This window comes from Astatotilapia calliptera, chromosome 15 (assembly GCF_964374335.1).
Source record: "Astatotilapia calliptera chromosome 15, fAstCal68.1, whole genome shotgun sequence".
NCBI classification, from domain to species: Eukaryota; Metazoa; Chordata; class Actinopteri; order Cichliformes; family Cichlidae; genus Astatotilapia; species Astatotilapia calliptera.
Window position 1 is genome coordinate 27458279 of NC_137436.1, and position 19436 is coordinate 27477714.

At 43.9% G+C, this 19436-nt stretch overlaps 1 protein-coding gene and 1 pseudogene across 2 annotated transcripts; one reads left to right on the plus strand and one right to left on the minus strand.

Moving 5' to 3' along the window:
* The first annotated feature begins 943 nt into the window (after positions 1 to 943).
* LOC145420303 (general transcription factor II-I repeat domain-containing protein 2-like) lies at positions 944 to 2095 on the plus strand. Its single transcript, XM_080289389.1, has one exon. The coding sequence runs from the start codon at positions 944 to 946 to the stop codon at positions 2093 to 2095; it is 1152 nt and encodes a 383-aa protein (XP_080145515.1).
* Positions 2096 to 3939: 1844 nt separating this feature from the next.
* Positions 3940 to 19241, minus strand: LOC113037483 (uncharacterized; annotated as a pseudogene). Its single transcript, XR_013901651.1, has 4 exons — positions 18462 to 19241; positions 5772 to 6698; positions 5601 to 5670; positions 3940 to 4608 (listed from the first exon to the last, which is right to left on the minus strand). The product of XR_013901651.1 is annotated as an uncharacterized LOC113037483 (transcript).
* Positions 19242 to 19436: the final 195 nt, after the last annotated feature.

Genomic DNA, 19436 nt, shown 5'->3' on the forward strand with positions numbered 1-19436 from the left:
TGCCATAAAGACTTTATAGCAGTGGTCTCCAAACTCCACACTTGACCTGGCCCCCTGAACAATATTAGAGATGCATTATTATTTTTTCAGTCTGGCCACGCGATCGACACTAATGCACCCATAGAACACTGGGGTGTAGTGGGCCTGCCCGACTGAATCTCTGGAAATGTTTCCCCATGTTAATAAAGCTCATTTGATTTGAATTGTGAACAAAAAAATTTTTTTTGCTACTACGACGTCACTTTGCCCAGAACGTGAACGTGCCCCCCCAAGAACGGAATAATGGCAAAAAGGTTAGGTAAGAGAAAAATTGATTCAGAATGCAGGGTATTTAACCTGCAGTGGACACACAATTATTTTTTTGTTCAATGCAAAGAAAAGGCTGTTTGTCTCATCTGTCAAGAGACGGTGGCGGTATTCAAAGAATACAATCTGCGCCGACATTATGAATGCCGTCACAAAGACAAGTATGATAGCTTCCAAGGCCAAATGCGAACAGACAAAATCTCAAAGATAAAAAGTGGACTGTTAGCTCAGCAGACTGCATTTGTACGCCAAACTCAGCTGAACCAGTCATCAGTTCGGCCCAGCTGTCGTGTTGCTCAACTCCTTGCAAGCTACGGTAAACCTTTCACTGAGGGAGAGTTTGTCAAGAAATGTTTGAATGTTGTCGTGGAGGAGGTGTGTCCCGATAAGAAAGATGTCTTTAATGCTGTGAGTCTATCGGCGAGCACAATCACCAGACGCGTGGAAGAAATAGGGGGTAATGTATAGGCCCAGCTGCAGCAAAAGACGAAAGAATTTGACTATTTTTCATTAGCACTGGATGAGAGCACAGACGTGCAGGACACAGCGCAGCTTCTTATTTTTATTCGTGGAGTTAGCGCAAACTTTGAGATGTGTGAGGAGCTGGCAGCCCTCCAATTGTCTGAAAGGCACTACGATGGGGGAGGATATTTTCGACAAAGTATGTCAAACAATGGAAGAGTTAGATCTGGACTGGGCAAAGCTTGCTAGCATCACAACTGACGGGGCTCCTTGTATGGTGGGCGCATCTCGGGGCCTAATAGGACGCATGAACCGCGAGATGGAAGAACGGGGTCTCATCGCCCCTCTACAAGTCCACTGCATAATTCACGAGCAAGCGCTTTGCTGCAAAGTGTTGAAGTGGGATTCTGTCATGAAGGCTGTGGTATCATGCATAAACTTCATTAGAGCAAACGGACTTAAACACAGGCAGTTCCAACAATTCCTGTCTGAACTGGACTCTGCGTACAGAGATGTACTGTACTACACAGAGGTCCGATGGTTGAGCCGCGGCAGAGTTTTGAGGCGTTTTTACGAGCTGCTACCCGAAATTAACGCATTTCTTCATTCAAAAGGCAAAACGGTCCCAGAGCTGATCAACTCAGAATGGAAGTGGCACCTCGCATTTTTAACAGACGTGACGGAAATGCTGAACGGCCTTAAATTGCAGCTACAAGGCCAGGGGAAACTCATTTGCGACATGTATTCCCACATAAAAGCATTTGAGTTGAAACTAGCGCTGCTTTTGGAACAAGTGAAAAAGCACAACTTCACCCATCTCCCTGCTACCCAAAACCTTTCTGCAGAGAACCCAGCGGTCCTGTTCCCAGCTGAAAAGTGTGTGGAAGCACTGGAAATGCTGAAGGCGGAGTTCAGTGTGCGATTCCGTCAACTACATGTTCATGCAAAAGAAATCCATCTTTTCCAAAACCCCTTTGTTGCCGACATCGATGAAGCCCAGCCTTTTTATCAGTTTGAGCTGGCCGAGTTACAGAACTGTGATGTTCTGAAAGATGCATTCAAGCCCAACAGTCTCGTTGACTTCTATGCCGCCCTCCCAAATGACACGTACACTAACATAAAAAAACACGCAATGAAGATGTCCACACTTTTTGGCAGCATGTATATCTGTGAGCAAACCTTTTCACGCATGAAACTCATGAAAACTCCGATGAGATCAAGATTGACAGATGAACATCTGCATCAGTGTTTGAGACTGGCTGTGACTAGAATGGAACCGGACATTCAACTTCTCACCGGCCAGATGCAGGCCCACAGTTCACACTGATGAACATACAGTACATAGGTAAGCTCACTTTTGTGACTTGAATGAGTTATTCTGAGTATAAACAAATATAATCATAATAAAAGCTACTGGGATAAAATCCATCTCCACAACCATTGAAAAAAGCTTGTGAAAATGTTTTGTGCTGTGTAGGTGCTGTATCACTTAGTTTGGTTTCTCAGCCTGCTTGCTTTGTGGTTTTCAGAGGGAAGTTGGTGAGAGAGAGCAAACAATGGTGTCTACTAGGCTACCCTACTGGAACCTAAAAAACTGGATTATAAGGAAAGAACACAAGAACTTTGAGAGACTGCTCATATGAGTCATTTAAGAGATTCTGCTCTGACAACTGAAGCGTAAGATTGTGCACGGCACAACAGAAACTTTCTTTCTGTGATGAACCCAGAGAGGGTTCTTTGGTTATTATTGATTTCAGAAATACTGTTATTATATATTTCCTGACTTTTTTTCTGTGAAGAACCCAGAGAGGGTTATTTGATTATTTATTGATGTCATAAATAGTGTTATTAAGTATTTCCTAAGTTCATTTTTTCTGTTAAGGAGGGTTATTTGATCTCGGAAAGGGTTATTAATATTTGGTTATGTGTGGCTTTCTGGAAAACAATAAATGTTTACATTTTGGCAAACCTGCAATCGTCACACTTTTTCTGTTACAAACTGACCCTGGCCCCCATCAGAGAAAGAAAAAGTTATGTGGCCCTCACTGGAAAAAGTTTGGGGACCCCTGCTTTATAGGGTCTTTACCTTACAACAGAAAGCACACTGAGACAACCGTTGTTCTCTTTTGGCCATATAAATAAAACTGAACTGAACTAACAAGTGAAAAAGTTGTTTGGCCGAGTGACTACTCCAGTGCTCAAAGTAGTATTCATTAGCCCTTTGGCAAGCTACTTGAACGGAAGCCATGAGCAAGGTACTGGTACGTGTTGAGACCCCTGATTCAGATGTTCCCTTTATATGTGCCTTTTTGAGCAGAGGAACCTTGTGAGCACTTGCGAGCAAGATTTGAGTCCATTACAGCGTAGTATGTTACCAATGGTGTTCTCTGTGACTGTGGCCCAGAGTGCCTTTAGGTCATTAACAAGTAGCCCAAACAAGTCCCATGTAGTTTGGGCTGATTCACCACCTTTCGTGTGATCGTCCTCATGTGGCAAGATATTGCATGAAGCTCAAAGAGAAGAGCGATTAATGATCATTTTACATTTCTTCTATTTTTGAAGAATCACATCAAGAATTGTCCCATTCTTGCTTCTTGCTGATGGTCTTGTACACTGTTAGACTTTTCATCGCCACGTTACGGTAACATACTGGCGTCACTGTTGCCAGCGTCATACCGTGACGCCGTGTTACGGTAGCTTACCGTTCTGCAGGATGATACCGTTTTTGCTGGTGTGGTATAATACTCTTGGACAAATTATGGTAACGCACCGTAGCCTTTTTTACGGTATCTCACTGGCGACAGTGATGCCAGTGAGATACTGTTATGTTGTAAATTACGTCAACAAAGTAACATCATACTGTGATTAAGAAATCGGTATACTACCGTTTATTCACGGTATGTCACTGTAAGCCCGCTGCAAGGTAATAAACTGCAATATATTTACCAGTAACTTACCGTTATCACGCATCATCAGTACCAAAACTATTCATCTCTGCTAGAGGACACTGTGTCCCAACAGGCGGTCATTTACTGTTTAACAGGTCATAATTGACCGTAATTTCAGTTAACAGTAACATACTGTAAGAGACTGGAGGGTTCCAAAAAAATTGGATGGATGGATGGATGGATGGATGGATGGATGGATAGATAGATACACACACACAAAATATAATCCATGTGCTTTACACCACTTTATTTATTATCACTGATTTTTCCCTGCTGAAATACACATTTCTAAAATCAAAAACTGAAAAGAACTGAAAACATATTTTCATTGAGGAAGCACTTGTTTTTACTAAACCATGTAATACATTATTTTCATAATTTCATTACATATGCTCAAGTATTGGGTTTTCTTAGTTATATTTTGTAGGGTCTTAAACCTACAATGTGAAGTGCCTTGGCATTAATTTTGTTGGTACCATACAAATAAACTGAATTGTAATGAATATAATATCAAGCCCCACACTTCTGCCTTTATATACACTTTGTCCAAAATACTGGCTCACACCACCAAATCAATGCACAAAGCAGGGTCCACAAGGACATGGATGAGCATGTGTGGTGTGAAGGAACTTGACTGACCTGCACTGAACCCTGATCTTGCTTTGTGGACTGAGTTCATTGATTTGTAAGGTGAGCCAATACATGTGACAATTAAAGTGTAAGTAGCTGAAATAATTTTTAACAAACGGGTAAAAGAAGGAAAAAAAATCAAAACTGTTGCACTCAAAAAACCTATTAGACAGAGACAGCGTCTTGCAAGAGTGGCAAGAGAGCTTGTCTTCATTGTTGTTCGTCTTGTGTAAATGTCCAGAAAGCATGGGCCATGGATCATCTGTGGAGACACAGGTACATTGGTCACTTAAATTATACAAGAAATTCACTAAAATGGCAAAAACAGTTACATAATTTGAAGTTCTCCACTCAAATTCAGTAAGCCACTAGAGGAAAGTTGTGACATGAGGGTTAATGTGAACAACCTTTCGCTTCACAGTGGTCCCAGTCTTTCTGCTCGTCCCAACCTTGGAGGTACATTTTGTTCCCTCTTCAGGGTTTATCCTTACAAAAAACCTTGCACACGCTGACTCCTGGTATTCCAGGTTCAATACATAGAATGAACCAAAGAAGACTGACATTGCATCAGCAAAGGTGTTCTCTTTGTCCAGCTCAACAATTACACACCCCTCTACATTCACCATCCAGCAGGTGGTGGTCATTGAACTTTGTCCTTAAATGTATAGGGGCAACATGTTGTCATTATGCAACATAAAATAATTTCAGTACTTCACTTCTTCAAACTGTCTAGATAGTCATAAAGCAAATAGCTACATACAGTTAATTATTAATGGCCTTATGTACATAAGTCCATTTTAACATATTATAATTGTACATAATTGGGAATTATTCTGCACATTAAACACACCTAACAAACAGTCAGCCCATTTAAATTACCGGAGATGAATCAACTGTATGTTATTTTGGAGTTTATAGTTTGTGCTGCTGTTAAACTTTACAGTATTGACTTCAGTATTCCTGCTGTTGGTGTAGCTAGACTACTATGTTGATCAGTAATATCAAATTCAAATTCAAATTCAAATTTTTATTTGTCACGTACACAGTCATACACAGTACGATATGTAATGTGAAATTTGATATTGTTACTTTGCTGGATTCACTGAGAGACATGTCCAACAACCTTGGTTTAGAAAGGAAATTACAGAAATTTGAGCTAACAAAACAGAGATACCTGTGTCCACGAAAAGCTCCTGTGCCAAACAGATATTGCAATATGGTCTAATCAGCTCTATTTCATGAATGACTTCTTACCAAGCATAATCAGCCTTGGGGTGATGGGCAGGTTGCTCTCTGCTTTAAGGGACATCCTGGTAGATGTTTCCTGCCAGAAAAAGGACCAAGACATTTTATGTAACAAATAAAAAAATATAACAGGACAGCAAGCAACAACATTAAACATAGAGCTGTATGAAAGAAGCTTACATCTGCTAAGACAAAGAGGGAGTCTTCATCTTCCTTCTAATACTTCATCATGAGAAGTATGGCTGCTGTGCCAACCTTGTTGTTGGTCAAAACTCCCTCACTTTCTATCTGCTGAAGAAGTGTCCTTATACCAAGGTTCCATTTGAGCTTCTGGCTGGAGAAATAGTTAATAATCCTTCTGTCTTTGGTTATGAGGGCCTGACCTAAGTGCTCACTGATATCGATGCCTGTGAGTTTGTAAAAGTGGTTCGAAAGACCTTTCCGAGTAAACAAGAATGGCCACTGCTCCTGAATTTCAGCTACTGAAAGTGAGGGACAACTGTTGATAAGCTGCCGCTGAGAAATATATGTGAGGCACATGAAGTCATCTACATCAGGTCTCTCCACAGCTCCAGGTCCTTCTGAATTAAAAATTGTTAACAAGATGTGTTTCTTTTCCTCTAAAGAAGCTGGCGTTTCCCCCTCAGGAAGTTCAACTGGCTGCCAATTTATATAACCATAGCTATCAACAAGGCATATAACTTTTTATGTGAGGTTGCATTACTGTTGGGACTACAGTCTTCCTCATTCCTGGTTCTCTTTGTTTGACGAAGTCTATGTGTTGTATTATCTCGATTAACATGTTCAACTCTAGATTTGATGCTTCTTAGTAGTGAATAATGTCCACAACCCCGTCTTTCTCCCTTTTCAGTAAAATCTGCAAATGTTTGAGGGTATCTGTTTACAATGATCTTAGCAACCTCTTCACAAGATGCACGTTTAGGGTTTCTGCAGTTAACTTGCATGGCCTCCACAACAATTCTAACCATACTTCTCCTGTCCTCTGGATGACCTCTGTCTCCTCATGTGATTGCATGCGACAGTTGGAGTGGAAATCATTCCCAAGCTCCAGAGTAATGGTGTCATTCAAATTCTTTGGTCTGCCATCTAAAAAAAAGAGAGATGGTGTTAGTGTCAGTGTCTACTTTTGTTTCGTGCATTGCACAGCTGCAAAGATCCTGAAATTCCTCTATGATGCTCTGTATAGTGCTGGTTGGCAAGAGCATTTTAGTCTGCATTTTTAAATGACACAAAGTCAACTGTCTTCTAATAGATTAACTGTGTCCTGTCCATGTATTATGGAAAATCCCCCAATTTCTTGTTGCCTTGACTGCTGAACTGTCTACTTATGTTTTCGAGAAATATGGCTGGAAAATGATGTTCGGACACTGAAGTATTTAGAGCAACCTTCAAATGGACATAATGGACACATGGCTTAAAAGCATATTATTAGGTTAGTTCACTGTAGTTAGGCAGAGGTGTCTTAAAAAGTACCACCTTATACAAACCAAATGAAGGTCCATTATAAGAAAGAATAAGAAGAGAAAAAAGGAACACCCTGCTAAATGAAGTCATTTTTAAACATTACTCTAAATGTAGCCACTAGTTTTTATTGCTGGCCATACAAAAAGTAAGTATGCTTCAATTATATTTCCCAAGTATACCTTACCTATACGTATACTAATAATGCTTCTTGGGACTATATTGGCCCCCGTTTTAGTACATAACAGTATTCTTGAAATTAACTTTTAGATGTACTTTTTGTTCACCATAATTGTACTAGCATAATGTCATAAAGTCTACAAGAGTATAATTAAAATATACTCAACTCTATCACAATACTAACCTTACAAGTATACTATTAATTAATAGTATTAATAATGTTTCACATTGTTTGAATAAACAAATACATTTATTAATATATGAGGTTCCATTCAGTTCAAGGAATTAAATTTTAGTGTGGCTGCAACTTACTCCTTAAGTTAAAAATTATGCTGTATATTGTAGTTTATATGTTATACTACTTTCACAGTGAATCGCATTTTATAGTAAAACACTCTGGATGAGGATTTAAGTAATTAGGGCCCGAGCACTGAGAGTGCGAAGGCCCTATTGTATCTGCTCTGTTTCTTCTTATTATTATTATTAGGGCCCGAGCACTGACAGTGCGAAGGCCCTATTGTATCTGCTCTGTTTATTAGGGCCCGAGCACCGAGAGTGCGAAGGCCCTATTGTATCTGCTCCGTTTATTATTATTATTAGGGCCCGAGCACTGACAGTGCGAAGGCCCTATTGTATCTGCTCCGTTTCTTATTAGGGCCCGAGCACTGACAGTGCGAAGGCCCTATTGTATCTGCTCTGTTTCTTATTATTATTATTCAGGCAAAACAAGGGCCTTTTTGAGGGCCTAAACATGCTCAAAAACTCATGAAATTTTGCACACATGCCAGGTCTGGTGAAAAATTTTGTATTTTAATGGTTTTACATATGAGCACTGGGAAATGGCTCTAGAGCGCCACCTATGCCTTGTTAAATGCAGCCCTACGACCACATCGTTTGAGCTACATGTATAAAATCTGGCACACATGTGTAGCATGCCAAGACGAACAAAAAAGTCTGTGGGCCCATTGACGCAAACCCAACAGGAAGTCCGCAATTTGGAACTGAAGGTGACATTTTGGCTCTAATTTTGCCATTTCCATGCCTCGAACTTTTTCGAACTCCTCCTTGGGATTTGGTCGTATAAGCTTCATCTTTGGTTAGTATAAACTACACACGTGGGCCATGTTAAATTGTGGAGCTTTTGAGTTTTTGTGATACGGTGAGGCCGTGGCGCCACGGCGAATTTTGATGACTCGCCATGAAAATCTTATTGCCTCTCATTCTGTCATACATTGTCCGATCTGGACCAAAGAGCACACATATGATAAGGCTCCAGCCCTGAACATATTTCAACTGCCATATTTGACATCAGGGACAGCGCCACCTAGTGGGAACAGGAAATGTCATGTTTTACACTTTGGGGTACAGTATTGTGATGGGTGACATCTGCAGCCTCAAATTTCTCCAGGAAAGCCTTAAGGAGTTGGTCTTGGGTTACAGTGAAAACTGTGACTTTTCGCAAAAGGGTGTGACCCCAGCGGCATGGCGAACTTTGATGTCACGCCATGAAGAAACAAATTAGTATAACTCAATAAAATCCAGTCTGATCAGTACCAGACTTTACAGGCATGATGTCAGTCCCACCCTGAACAGATTGACGTGCCCATTGTCAGTAATACGCAGAGCGCCACCTAGTGGCAACAGGAAATGTCATGTCTTTCATTTTGTCGTACTGATTTTCACAGGTTCATCGTGGCCACCTCAAAAGCGGTGAATATCACCATCAGTTGCTCATGATGCTTCGGTGCGAAAATTGTGACTTTAAACTGAACGGCGCACCCTGGTGACAACGTGGTTCACCGTGAACAATGAAGTGACGTTTGAGGGGCTTGAAAAGTTTAAAAAGTCTTGAAATTTGGCCCACACCTCCAATGGGACGAAGGCTTTGTTGTTATGTGATCACCTTCCTTGAATAGCGCAAAATGGCTCCACAGCGCCTCCTACAAACTTTCAAAATCATCAGCCCCTGCTCTGTGTTTTATGTATGAGTCTGAAATCTGGGAAGCTTATAGGAGAGATCAAGATGTACAAAAAAGTCTCTTGGAGCAAAATCCCAAATCCAACAGGAAGTCAGCCATTTTAAAATGAATGTGTAATTTTGGCGACATTTTCCCCTCTTTTCAGGCACCGTTCTTTGACGAACTCCTCCAAGAGATTTCATCAGATTGATGCGATTTCCTGTGTGTGGAATCTAAACACCTTTGTGATGTTAAATTGCGAAACTTTTTACGTTCAGGAAACGGGGTGGTCATGGCGGCATGTGGAGTTTCAATCACTCGCCAAAAAGCAGTAATCTGCTGTCACTCGAAAACACAATGTCCAATCTCTCCCAAAGGTCGTAGGCATGATTAGACTCGAGCTCGGATATGTTTGTTATGCCATTTGTACATAATGGTTACACCGCCACCTAGTGGCACGACTATAATCCTGGTTGAATAAGATGAAATGTTAGCTGGTGGTTAAATGCAAGAATTCCATCAACGTGACATCAGATCGGAGGTGCTGGTTTTAGGTGTTGGGCGCGGCTCGACGCGATGGGGTGCGAGGGCCCTCATAACGCTGCTTGCAGCTTTAATTATTATTATTATTCAGGCAAAACAAGGGCCTTTTTGAGGGCCTAAACATGCTCAAAAACTCATGAAATTTTGCACACATGCCAGGTCTGGTGAAAAATTTTGTATTTATTGGTTTTACATATGGGCATGTGAAAATGGCTCTGTAGCGCCACCTATGCCTTGTAAAATACAGCCCTATGACCACATCGTTTGAGCTACATGTATGAAATCTGGCACACATGTGTACCATGCCAAGACAAACAAAGAAGTCTGTGGGCCCATTGAGGCAAACCCAACAGGAAGTCCGCAATTTAGAAGTGAAGGTGACATTTTGGCTGTAATTTTGACATTTCCATGCCTCGAACTTTTTCGAATTCCTCCTTGGGATTTGGTCGTATAAGCTTCGTCTTTGGTCAGTGTATAAACTACACACCTGGGCCATGTTAAATTGCGGAGCTTTTGAGTTTTCGTAATACGGTGAGGCCGTGGCGCCACAGCGAATTTCGAGAATTCGCCATGAAAATTGTATTGCCTCTCATTCTGTCATAAATTGTCCAATCTGGGCCAAAGAGCACACATATGATAAGGCTCCACCCCTGAACATTTTTCAACTGCCATATTTGACATCAAAGACAGCGCCACCTAGTGGGAACAGGAAATGTCCTGTTTTACACTTTGGGGTACAGTATAGTGATGGGTGACATCTGCAGCCTCAAATTTCTCCAGGAAAGCCTTAAGGACTTGGTCTTGGGTTACAGGGAAAACTGTGACTTTTCGCAGAAGGGTGTGACCCCGAAAGCATGGCGAACTTTGATGTCTCGCCATGAAGATGTCATGGTCCTGGGTCGGTGACCCAGCGCTTTTAGTTTGTTATCATTTTCTAGATGATGATTGTTTAGGTTCTGTGTTATATTCGGTCTGCCTCTGAGTCTGCGTCTGTATCTGTCTGTCTATGGTGTCACCCCATCTGTTTGTGAATCTGTCTGTTTAGTTCAATGTCTTGTCTGGTTCCATGTGTCTGAGTTTCCTGTTTTATTGTGAAGGTCCGTGTCGTATGTGAGTGTGATCAGTTTACGTTTCCCCTGTCCCGTCAGCCCAGATTCCTCCCAGCTGTGTTGCCCACTTGTCTCTCATCCCCTGATTACTGGTGTGTGTATTTAAGCCCTGTGTGTTTTCCTGCCTGTTGCCGGTTCGTCTGTGTTCCTCCGTGTCAGTCTGTGTTACTCGGTGTCCTGCTCGTCTCTCTGCCTCTCATCCCTTTTTGTATCATCTCAGGTTTGTCATTTAGCTTTCCCAGTTCAGGTCTTTAGTTTTGTCTTCCCTCTTGCCTGTTTGCCTTCTCACTCCTGTATAAATAAACTCACCGGCATCTTATCCACTGCCTGCATCTTGGGTCCTCCTTCTAACTCCACACGGCTCGCCTCGGCAGCCGTGACAGTACGAACCGGCCACTATGGACCCAGCAGTATTCAACCCGCCCAAGGAGCTCCGGGAGGACATTGTTTACTCCGTGGACAAATTAATTAACGCGTGGCTGGAGCACGAGGGGAGAGAATTTCGCCAAGCCGTGGCTAATCGGCTTCAGCGCTTGGTTTCTGGTCTCCCCTGGCTGCTCAGCTCACTTCACCCGCTCGCACAGAATTTCATTCTGAATGGACTCCGTCTTCACCCCCCGGCTGCTACCACCCACCCTGCAACTCATGCTTCACTGCCCGGTCCGACAGAGGATGTTCTGCCCGGCCCGTCAACCCAGCCTTCGAGGGGGAAACGGCGCTCACACTGCCGACGCTCCTCGCCACAGTCGGACCTGGGGATTTCCGAGCGGCCAGCTGTGGTGAGTGGACAGGACAGTATTATTGGTCTGAACTGTGGGACCGTTTACTCAGGGGTGATGTTCTGTACGGCACAGGACAAAAACTGTTTATCGCCAGAAGCTCAGTTAGCCGCCCGGCCAGAAGCTCAGTTAGCCGCCCGGCCAGAAGCCCAGTCGCCACCTCCGCCACATTCAGCCTCACAATCCATAGCTCAATTACAGTCACAGCCAGACTTATTACAAACCCTGTTACAATCCATGGCCCAGTCAGTAGCCCGGTTGGCAGAAGAATCATTAGCTTTATCCTCAGTTCAGCCTCCTGTTCAGCAGTCACCAGCCCTGCATCCTGTGTCAGTTGCTCCACCACCTGTTCAGCCATCACCTTCACCTACTCCTCCTGTACAGCAAGCCATGTCAGTCCAACCCATAACGGACAGTTCAACAACTTCGTACTCTAAGCAGAGAGACAAACCCAAGAACAATGTCAACATTCCTCAAAGGCTGGCCAGTTCTGAGACTGAGATGCACTCCAGGGCCTCCCCAGTGGCTGGGTTTCAGCCCCCATCAGACTCTGGACCCCTGGAGTTTAAGAAGCCAGCTGAGGACTGCACCCGGCTGTCGCTGCCTGAGCAGGGTCAATGCTCTGCACAGCCGCAGGCCGCTATGTGTTTGCCAGAGACCCGTGTGCCTGCTGGTCCTGTTCTGTCCCTGCCAGAGGCCCGTGTGCCTGCTGGTCCTGTTCTGTCGCTGCCAGAGGCCCGTGTGCCTGCTGGTTCTGTTGCGTTCCTGCCAGAGGCCCGTGTGCCTGCTGGTTCTGTTGTGTTCCTGCCAGAGGTCTCCGCACCTGCTGGTTCTGTTCTGTGTGTGCCAGGGGCTCCAGTGCCCACTGGTTCTGAGACTGTTTTTGCTGGGGGGCCCGAGGAGCCCGTCCAACGTCCTGCCTCGTCAGCTGGGGGGCCCGAGGAGCCCGTCCAGCCTTCTGCCTCGTCAGCTGGGGGGCCCGAGGAGCCCGTCCAGCCACCAGCTGCAGTCTCATCACCAGCTGCAGTCTCATCACCAGCTGCAGTCTCATCACCCTCACCTGCTGCAGCTTCATCACCCTCGCCTGCTGCGGCCTCAGAGTCTTCGGCCTCGCCTGGTCCAGCCCCCGTGTCTTCGGCCTCGCCTGGTCCGGTTTCAGCATCTGCTTCAGCATCCTCATCGCCTGGTCCAGCGTCTGCTTTGGCTTCATCCGCTTCACCTGGTCCAGCCACTACTTCATCCTCGTCTGGTCCAGCCTCCGTGTCCTCATCAGCATCGCCTGGTCCAGCCTCCGTGTCCTCATCAGCATCGCCTGGTCCAGCATCTGCATCCTCCTCGCCTGGTCCAGCATCTGCATCCTCCTCGCCTGGTCCAGCCTCCGTGTCTTCATCCTCGTCTGGTCCAGCCTCCGTGTCTTCATCCTCGTCTGGTCCAGCCTCCGTGTCAGCATCTTCATCAGCTGCTTCGCCTGGTCCAGCTTCAGCATCCTCATCAGCTGCTTCGCCTGGCCCAGCTTCAGCATCCTCATCAGCTGCTTCGGCTGGCCCAGCTTCAGCATCCTCATCAGCTGCTTCGCCTGGTCCAGCTTCTGCTTCTTCATCAGCTTCAGCCTCGCCTGGTCCAGCCTCTGCTTCTTCATCAGCTTCAGCCTCGCCTGGTCCAGCCTCCGTGTCTTCATCCTCATCAGCATCGCCTGGTCCAGCTTCTGCTTCAGCGTCCTCATCAGCTTCGTCTGGTCCAGCCTCAGCTTCCGCCTCGTCTGGTCCAGCATCCGCTTCGCCTGGGGCTGCAGGGGCCACGCAGCCTTCAGGTCCCCTACTGCCACCTCCACATCGTCGGTCATCTGCCAGGCCGCTTGTTGGGCATCTCCGCCACCGTGGACGCCCTCCTGAACGCCGCCACTGCCTTCCGCGTGGCCAGCCTCCGGACTTGTTTCCACGCCGCTGTTGCCGTCTGCACGGTCGGCCCTCAGAACTGTTTCCACGCCGCTGTTGCCGTCCGCACGGTCGGCCCCCAGAACTGTTTCCACACCGCTGTTGCCGTCTGCACGGTCGGCCCCCAGAACTGTTTCCACGCCACTGCCTACTGCGTGGCCGGCATCTGGACCTGCCCCGCTGCCATTCGCATGGTCGGCCTCCTGAACTTGACCATCTGGGCCTTTTTGGACTCTGTCCCTCCGTCCTGGGCCCCCTCCGCCCGCCCTGGTCGGGTCCTTTTCTGTTTTGTTTTGGTCTGCTTTTGTGTTTCTGCTGGGCTGTCTGGAGCCAGCCCTTGAGGGGGGTACTGTCATGGTCCTGGGTCGGTGACCCAGCGCTTTTAGTTTGTTATCATTTTCTAGATGATGATTGTTTAGGTTCTGTGTTATATTCGGTCTGCCTCTGAGTCTGCGTCTGTATCTGTCTGTCTATGGTGTCACCCCATCTGTTTGTGAATCTGTCTGTTTAGTTCAATGTCTTGTCTGGTTCCATGTGTCTGAGTTTCCTGTTTTATTGTGAAGGTCCGTGTCGTATGTGAGTGTGATCAGTTTACGTTTCCCCTGTCCCGTCAGCCCAGATTCCTCCCAGCTGTGTTGCCCTCTTGTCTCTCATCCCCTGATTACTGGTGTGTGTATTTAAGCCCTGTGTATTTTCCTGCCTGTTGCCGGTTCGTCTGTGTTCCTCCGTGTCAGTCTGTGTTACTCGGTGTCCTGCTCGTCTCTCTGCCTCTCATCCCTTTTTGTATCATCTCAGGTTTGTCATTTAGCTTTCCCAGTTCAGGTCTTTAGTTTTGTCTTCCCTCTTGCCTGTTTGCCTTCTCACTCCTGTATAAATAAACTCACCGGCATCTTATCCACTGCCTGCATCTTGGGTCCTCCTAACTCCACACGGCTCGCCTCGGCAGCCGTGACAGAAGAAAGAAATTAGTATAACTCAATGAAATCAAGTCTGATCAGTACCAGACTTTACAGGCGTGATGTCAGGCCCGCCCTGAACAGATTGATGTGCCCATTGTCAGGAATACGCAGAACGCCACCTAGTGGCAACAGGAAATGTCATGTCTTTCACTTTGTTGTACTGATTTTCACAGGTTCATCATGGCCACCTCAAAAGCGGTGAATATCACCATCAGTCCCTCCTGATGCTTCAGTGCGAAAATTATGAGTTTAAACTGAACGGCGCACCCTGGTGGCAACGCGGTTCACCATGAAAGATGAAGTGGCTTTTGAGGGGCTTGGAAAGTTTAAAAAGTCTTGAAATTTGGCCCACAGCTCCAATGCGATGTAGGCTTTGTTGTTATGTGATCATTTTTTTTTATTGGCTCCACAGCGCCCCCTACAAAATTTCAAAACATCAGCCCCTGCTCTGTGTTTTATCTATGAGTCTGAAACCTGGTAAACTTATGGAAGATATTAAGATGTACAAAAAAGTCTCTTGGAGCAATATGCCAAATCCAACAGGAAGTCAGCCATTTTAAAATTAATGTGTAATTTTGGCGACATTTTCCCCTCTTTTCAGGCACTGTACTTTGACGAACTCCTCCAAGGGATTTCATCAGATTGGACTGATCTGCAGTGTGTGGCATCTAAACACCTTTGTGATGTTAAATTGCAAAGCTTTTTACATTCAGGGAAACGGGGTGGTCATGGCGGCACGTGGAGTCTTCAGTCATCAATTCTGAATCATAACTAACATTAAAAACATGTTTAAGAAGGAAAGAGAGCAAATAAATCTGATTAACATCTTATCTTTGTGTTTTTTGTTCAATATCAGCATGACCTGTGTATACATACACAAATTTTATTAAAAGAGATAACATGACGTGTTTCCATCATGTAGTAATTGTTAGATTTAAATGTACCAGAACAGTTAGACACTATGAAACACATACAGACTTCAAAATGTTTGATTAATATTTTTATTGTGAATATTAATCAAGATTAAAGTAACAGTGTGCAAAATCTCAACACTAGATGTCAGTACATAGCAGACTGCATTCAACCGATTTCTGTTTTCGTACCCCTCCCAGTTCAAATACACAATCCCAACTAAGGTGGCTTCCATTTATCTGTAGTGAGTGTGTGCTGTCAGTCCGCTGTTTAGCCATTAACTTTGTCATGAGTTTAGGCTCCAGTACTTTCACCCATTCAGTCAGCCACTCATCTTCTTTTTTATTTTTAATTTTTTATTTTTTTTTGCCTGTCCCGTTTGGTCCTTTTGCCATCAGAATTATTGTCTAAAGGCGAAGAAAGATGCCCAACGGATTTACTTTACCAAATTGACGAGAAAAGAAAACGAGAGCAACATAATAAACAACATCACAATGATATATGGGAATATAACTGTAAATACTAAATGTTAAACATTATTGTGCAGCCCATAATATCGACAGCGCACAGTGTGCTTTGAGGTAGGAGCCAAAAAGGGTGTAGTTTGTGTGTGTGAGCACCCGTGTGTACACCTGTTAGCATGGACCCGAAAAACACACCAAGATGGCGCGGCCACGTCCAGACGCCTTCCTGCAGTTCGGTGTGATTTGCTCTGAGCTTTTCACCCGTGCCGCACGTTGTCAATCTTAAGTGTCTCGGTGTTGTTTATTCACCTGACTGTTTGTTAACTGTAAATCTCTGACAGATCCAAAACACACCGCCCGGGCAACAAAGGAGTAAGAAGCATTTGAAAGTCCTGGAGTGGCCTAGCCAGTCTCCAGACCTCAACCCCATAGAAAATCTGTGGCGGGAGTTGAAAGTCCGTGTTGCTCGGCGACAGCCCCAAAACATCAATGCTCTCGAGAAGATCTGCATGGAGGAATGGGCCAAAATACCAGCTACTGTGTGTGCAAACCTGGTAAAGACCTATAGTAAACGTTTGACCTCTGTTATTGCCAACAAAGGTTATGTTACAAAGTATTGAGTTGTATTTTTGTTATTGACCAAATACTTATTTTCCACCCTGATTTACGAATAAATTCTTTACAAATCCTACCATGTGGATTCATGGATTTTTTTTTCACATTCTGTCTCTCACAGTTGAAGTGTACCTCTGGTGCAAATTACTGACCTCTGTCATCATTTTAGGTGGGGGAACTTGCACAATCGGTGACTGACTAAATACTTTTTTGCCCCACTGTAGGCTTCTTCTAGTGATTTGATGTTTTTTTCTAATTCCTGAATATTTTTGTTTTCTTTTTTCTTTTTATGTGATGAGAAAGAAATTATTTTACCTCTCATCACAGCTTTCCCTGCTTCCCATAGAACAGGCCGCTCAGTGGGGATAAAATTACGTCTTCGCCGTTCAGTGGGGCGTTGTCCGTGGCCGCTCAGTGGGGCTAAAATTCGCCGTCTAAGTGGGGCGATGTACAAAGCCGCTCAGTGGGGTTTTTTGTACAGAAGCATTAAGTCGCAGAGTTGCGCAGTTTGAACTTTTTTTTTTTTGTTCGCCGTCTTAGTGGGGCGAAATACAGACCGCTGTGTGGGGTACTGTAGTGAGTTCTCCACCGCTCAGTGGGATGTTGAGAAGTTCCACGGGGTCCAGATTGTGCTGGACAATAGGCCTATTTTGTGTTGTTGTCATTGTTGTCATCGTCGTTTTTGTTGTTGTTGTGTGTGAGTGTGTGCGGAGCAGAACACGTGGTCTGTGACACCGGCTGTTGTTGTTATCATGGGTTTCTAAGCAACCAAGAGTGAGTCGGAGGGAGACAGACGTTTGTGCTGGACTTTGCTCCTGGCAGCACAAAGTATTTAAATAAAGATGAGAGAGAAGTTTTCAGAAAACACACCAACCTTGAAGAGCGTGTGGAGAAGGCCAGCCCACATCAGCAGCACTTGAGATGTGCTCTGGTGAATGGCTTTCCCCCACCCCCTTGCTGACACAAAATGTTTATTCTTTAGCTTGCCCTGATCGACAGCAGCCTGTGTGCCAGACCATAGATTTAATTGAGGTGGATAGTTTTTTAAAGTAATCTACATTAAGCTTGTGGTTGCTCAAATTTTGTAAAATGACATATGAGGTGAAGTGATATAGATAAATATTTAAACTAATGAAGTGCATAGAGGCACTTGACCTGTGTGAAAGACTGTCGTCTTATTATGAGCTATTGTTGAGATATAGAGCACACCTATGAAAACAACTAATATGCTGAACCCTGTATGAAACATCTAAAAGTACATGATGGAGAAGCTGAATTGAATATGAAAGTGTAAGCCTTTGCCACTGTGAGCAGAGCATGCAACTACTGTGTGATGTTGCGTTGCGGTTTTTTTTTTCTTTTTCTTCTGAGCTGATGAGCAAGCTACACATTATCAGATCAAGAGCTGTCTGAGAACTACTCAAAGAGAGGGAAACAGAGCTCTGATAACTGTGATAACTGGAGTGTGCAGCGTTCCCGTGAGCAGTTTTCCTGCACCTTGACTCGTGTGTGTGTGTAGCATCAGCATCGTGTTTTTGTTTATTTGTTTTGTTGGGTTAAAAATAATTAAATAAACTGGTGATCATATTTATGGATCACCATGGTATCATCAGCCATGTGATTTATTTATGCAGATGAAAAAGAGAAAGAATTTATATTGTAGATGAAAAATAAATCATAGGGAAAAGGTTTTGTGTTGATCAGCCAAAAAACAACTACAATTTCATTTTATGCTTTTAAGAAAGGATTGTTCACAAAAACAGAGAGAGAGAGAGAGAGAGAGAGAGAGAGATGTGTGTTGATTAACCCTTTACAGCCGATCGGAGCGGGCACGCTCTGTTTTGCGTAACTATTTTTAAATCCCGGTAGCTCTGCAACCACTTAAGCTAGCACAATAATTTCTTTTGCATATGAAACTGGAGGAGTTGTACTTACATCTTATGCCATCAGCTTGTCCTAGGTCACAGTTTCCTTCCACATATAGCTTTGCAAAAACTGCATAAAAATCACTTGCAGCAACAAAAACATGATATTCCAGAAACACGCTTCGCCGATCCATCAGCTGTTTGTAACACTTCCTACATCCATCAGCACGAACTATCACATGACCGCATGACCTGCCCGAAACCGGAAGTGACGTCATTTTGCGGAAATGTAGTTTTTTACGATCGGGCCCTTATGAGCTTGTGTTTTACTTGTTATGTGTTTTAAAAAGTTATGTTTGAGTTTATGACTTTCTGTGTCGTTTCTGGGATGCTTAGGACTCATATTGCACTGCTGGAAATAGTTTATTTTGATGCATATGCTGTTATTTTGCAAATTTGCACTATAATATTTATTTTCGTTTTTCCTGCAGTATATAAAAATTGGTGTATTTCAAAAATAAAACTATGAAGACACTCAAAATAAATTTCCTGTGGTGGGAAACTAGTTTGTGCAACTTTTTTGTATTTACAGTTTTGAGGGATAAGCCTCTTAAATTTCTCTAACTAGAAATATATGTTAAAAAAACAAAAACGATTTTCAATTTTTTTGTAGTTTATTGCACTTTTTTGCAATTTATGTAATTACTATGCACCTAATGCAGACATATTATTAAAGTTTGGGCTATAATGGTTGTATTGATGTATAGCAACTTGAAATACTCCCAAAAATGGCTCCACAGCATGTAAAAATATAATATAAGCTCTGGCGAACTTGGTTCTATGGTAGGTCTTAAAGGGTTAAGCAGCGATGATAATAATGAAATGTCTTAGTTAGTCACTTTCAGGTGAAAAGCAGACCTGAATCAATTTTCCACATGCAGCAGTCGGAAGAAAGTTATAGTTTAACATCATTGGAAACATGCAGGCCAAGTTTCTGGCTGACTTATTTACAGCGCAATGTTTATGTGTCTCTCAACCTCACAAG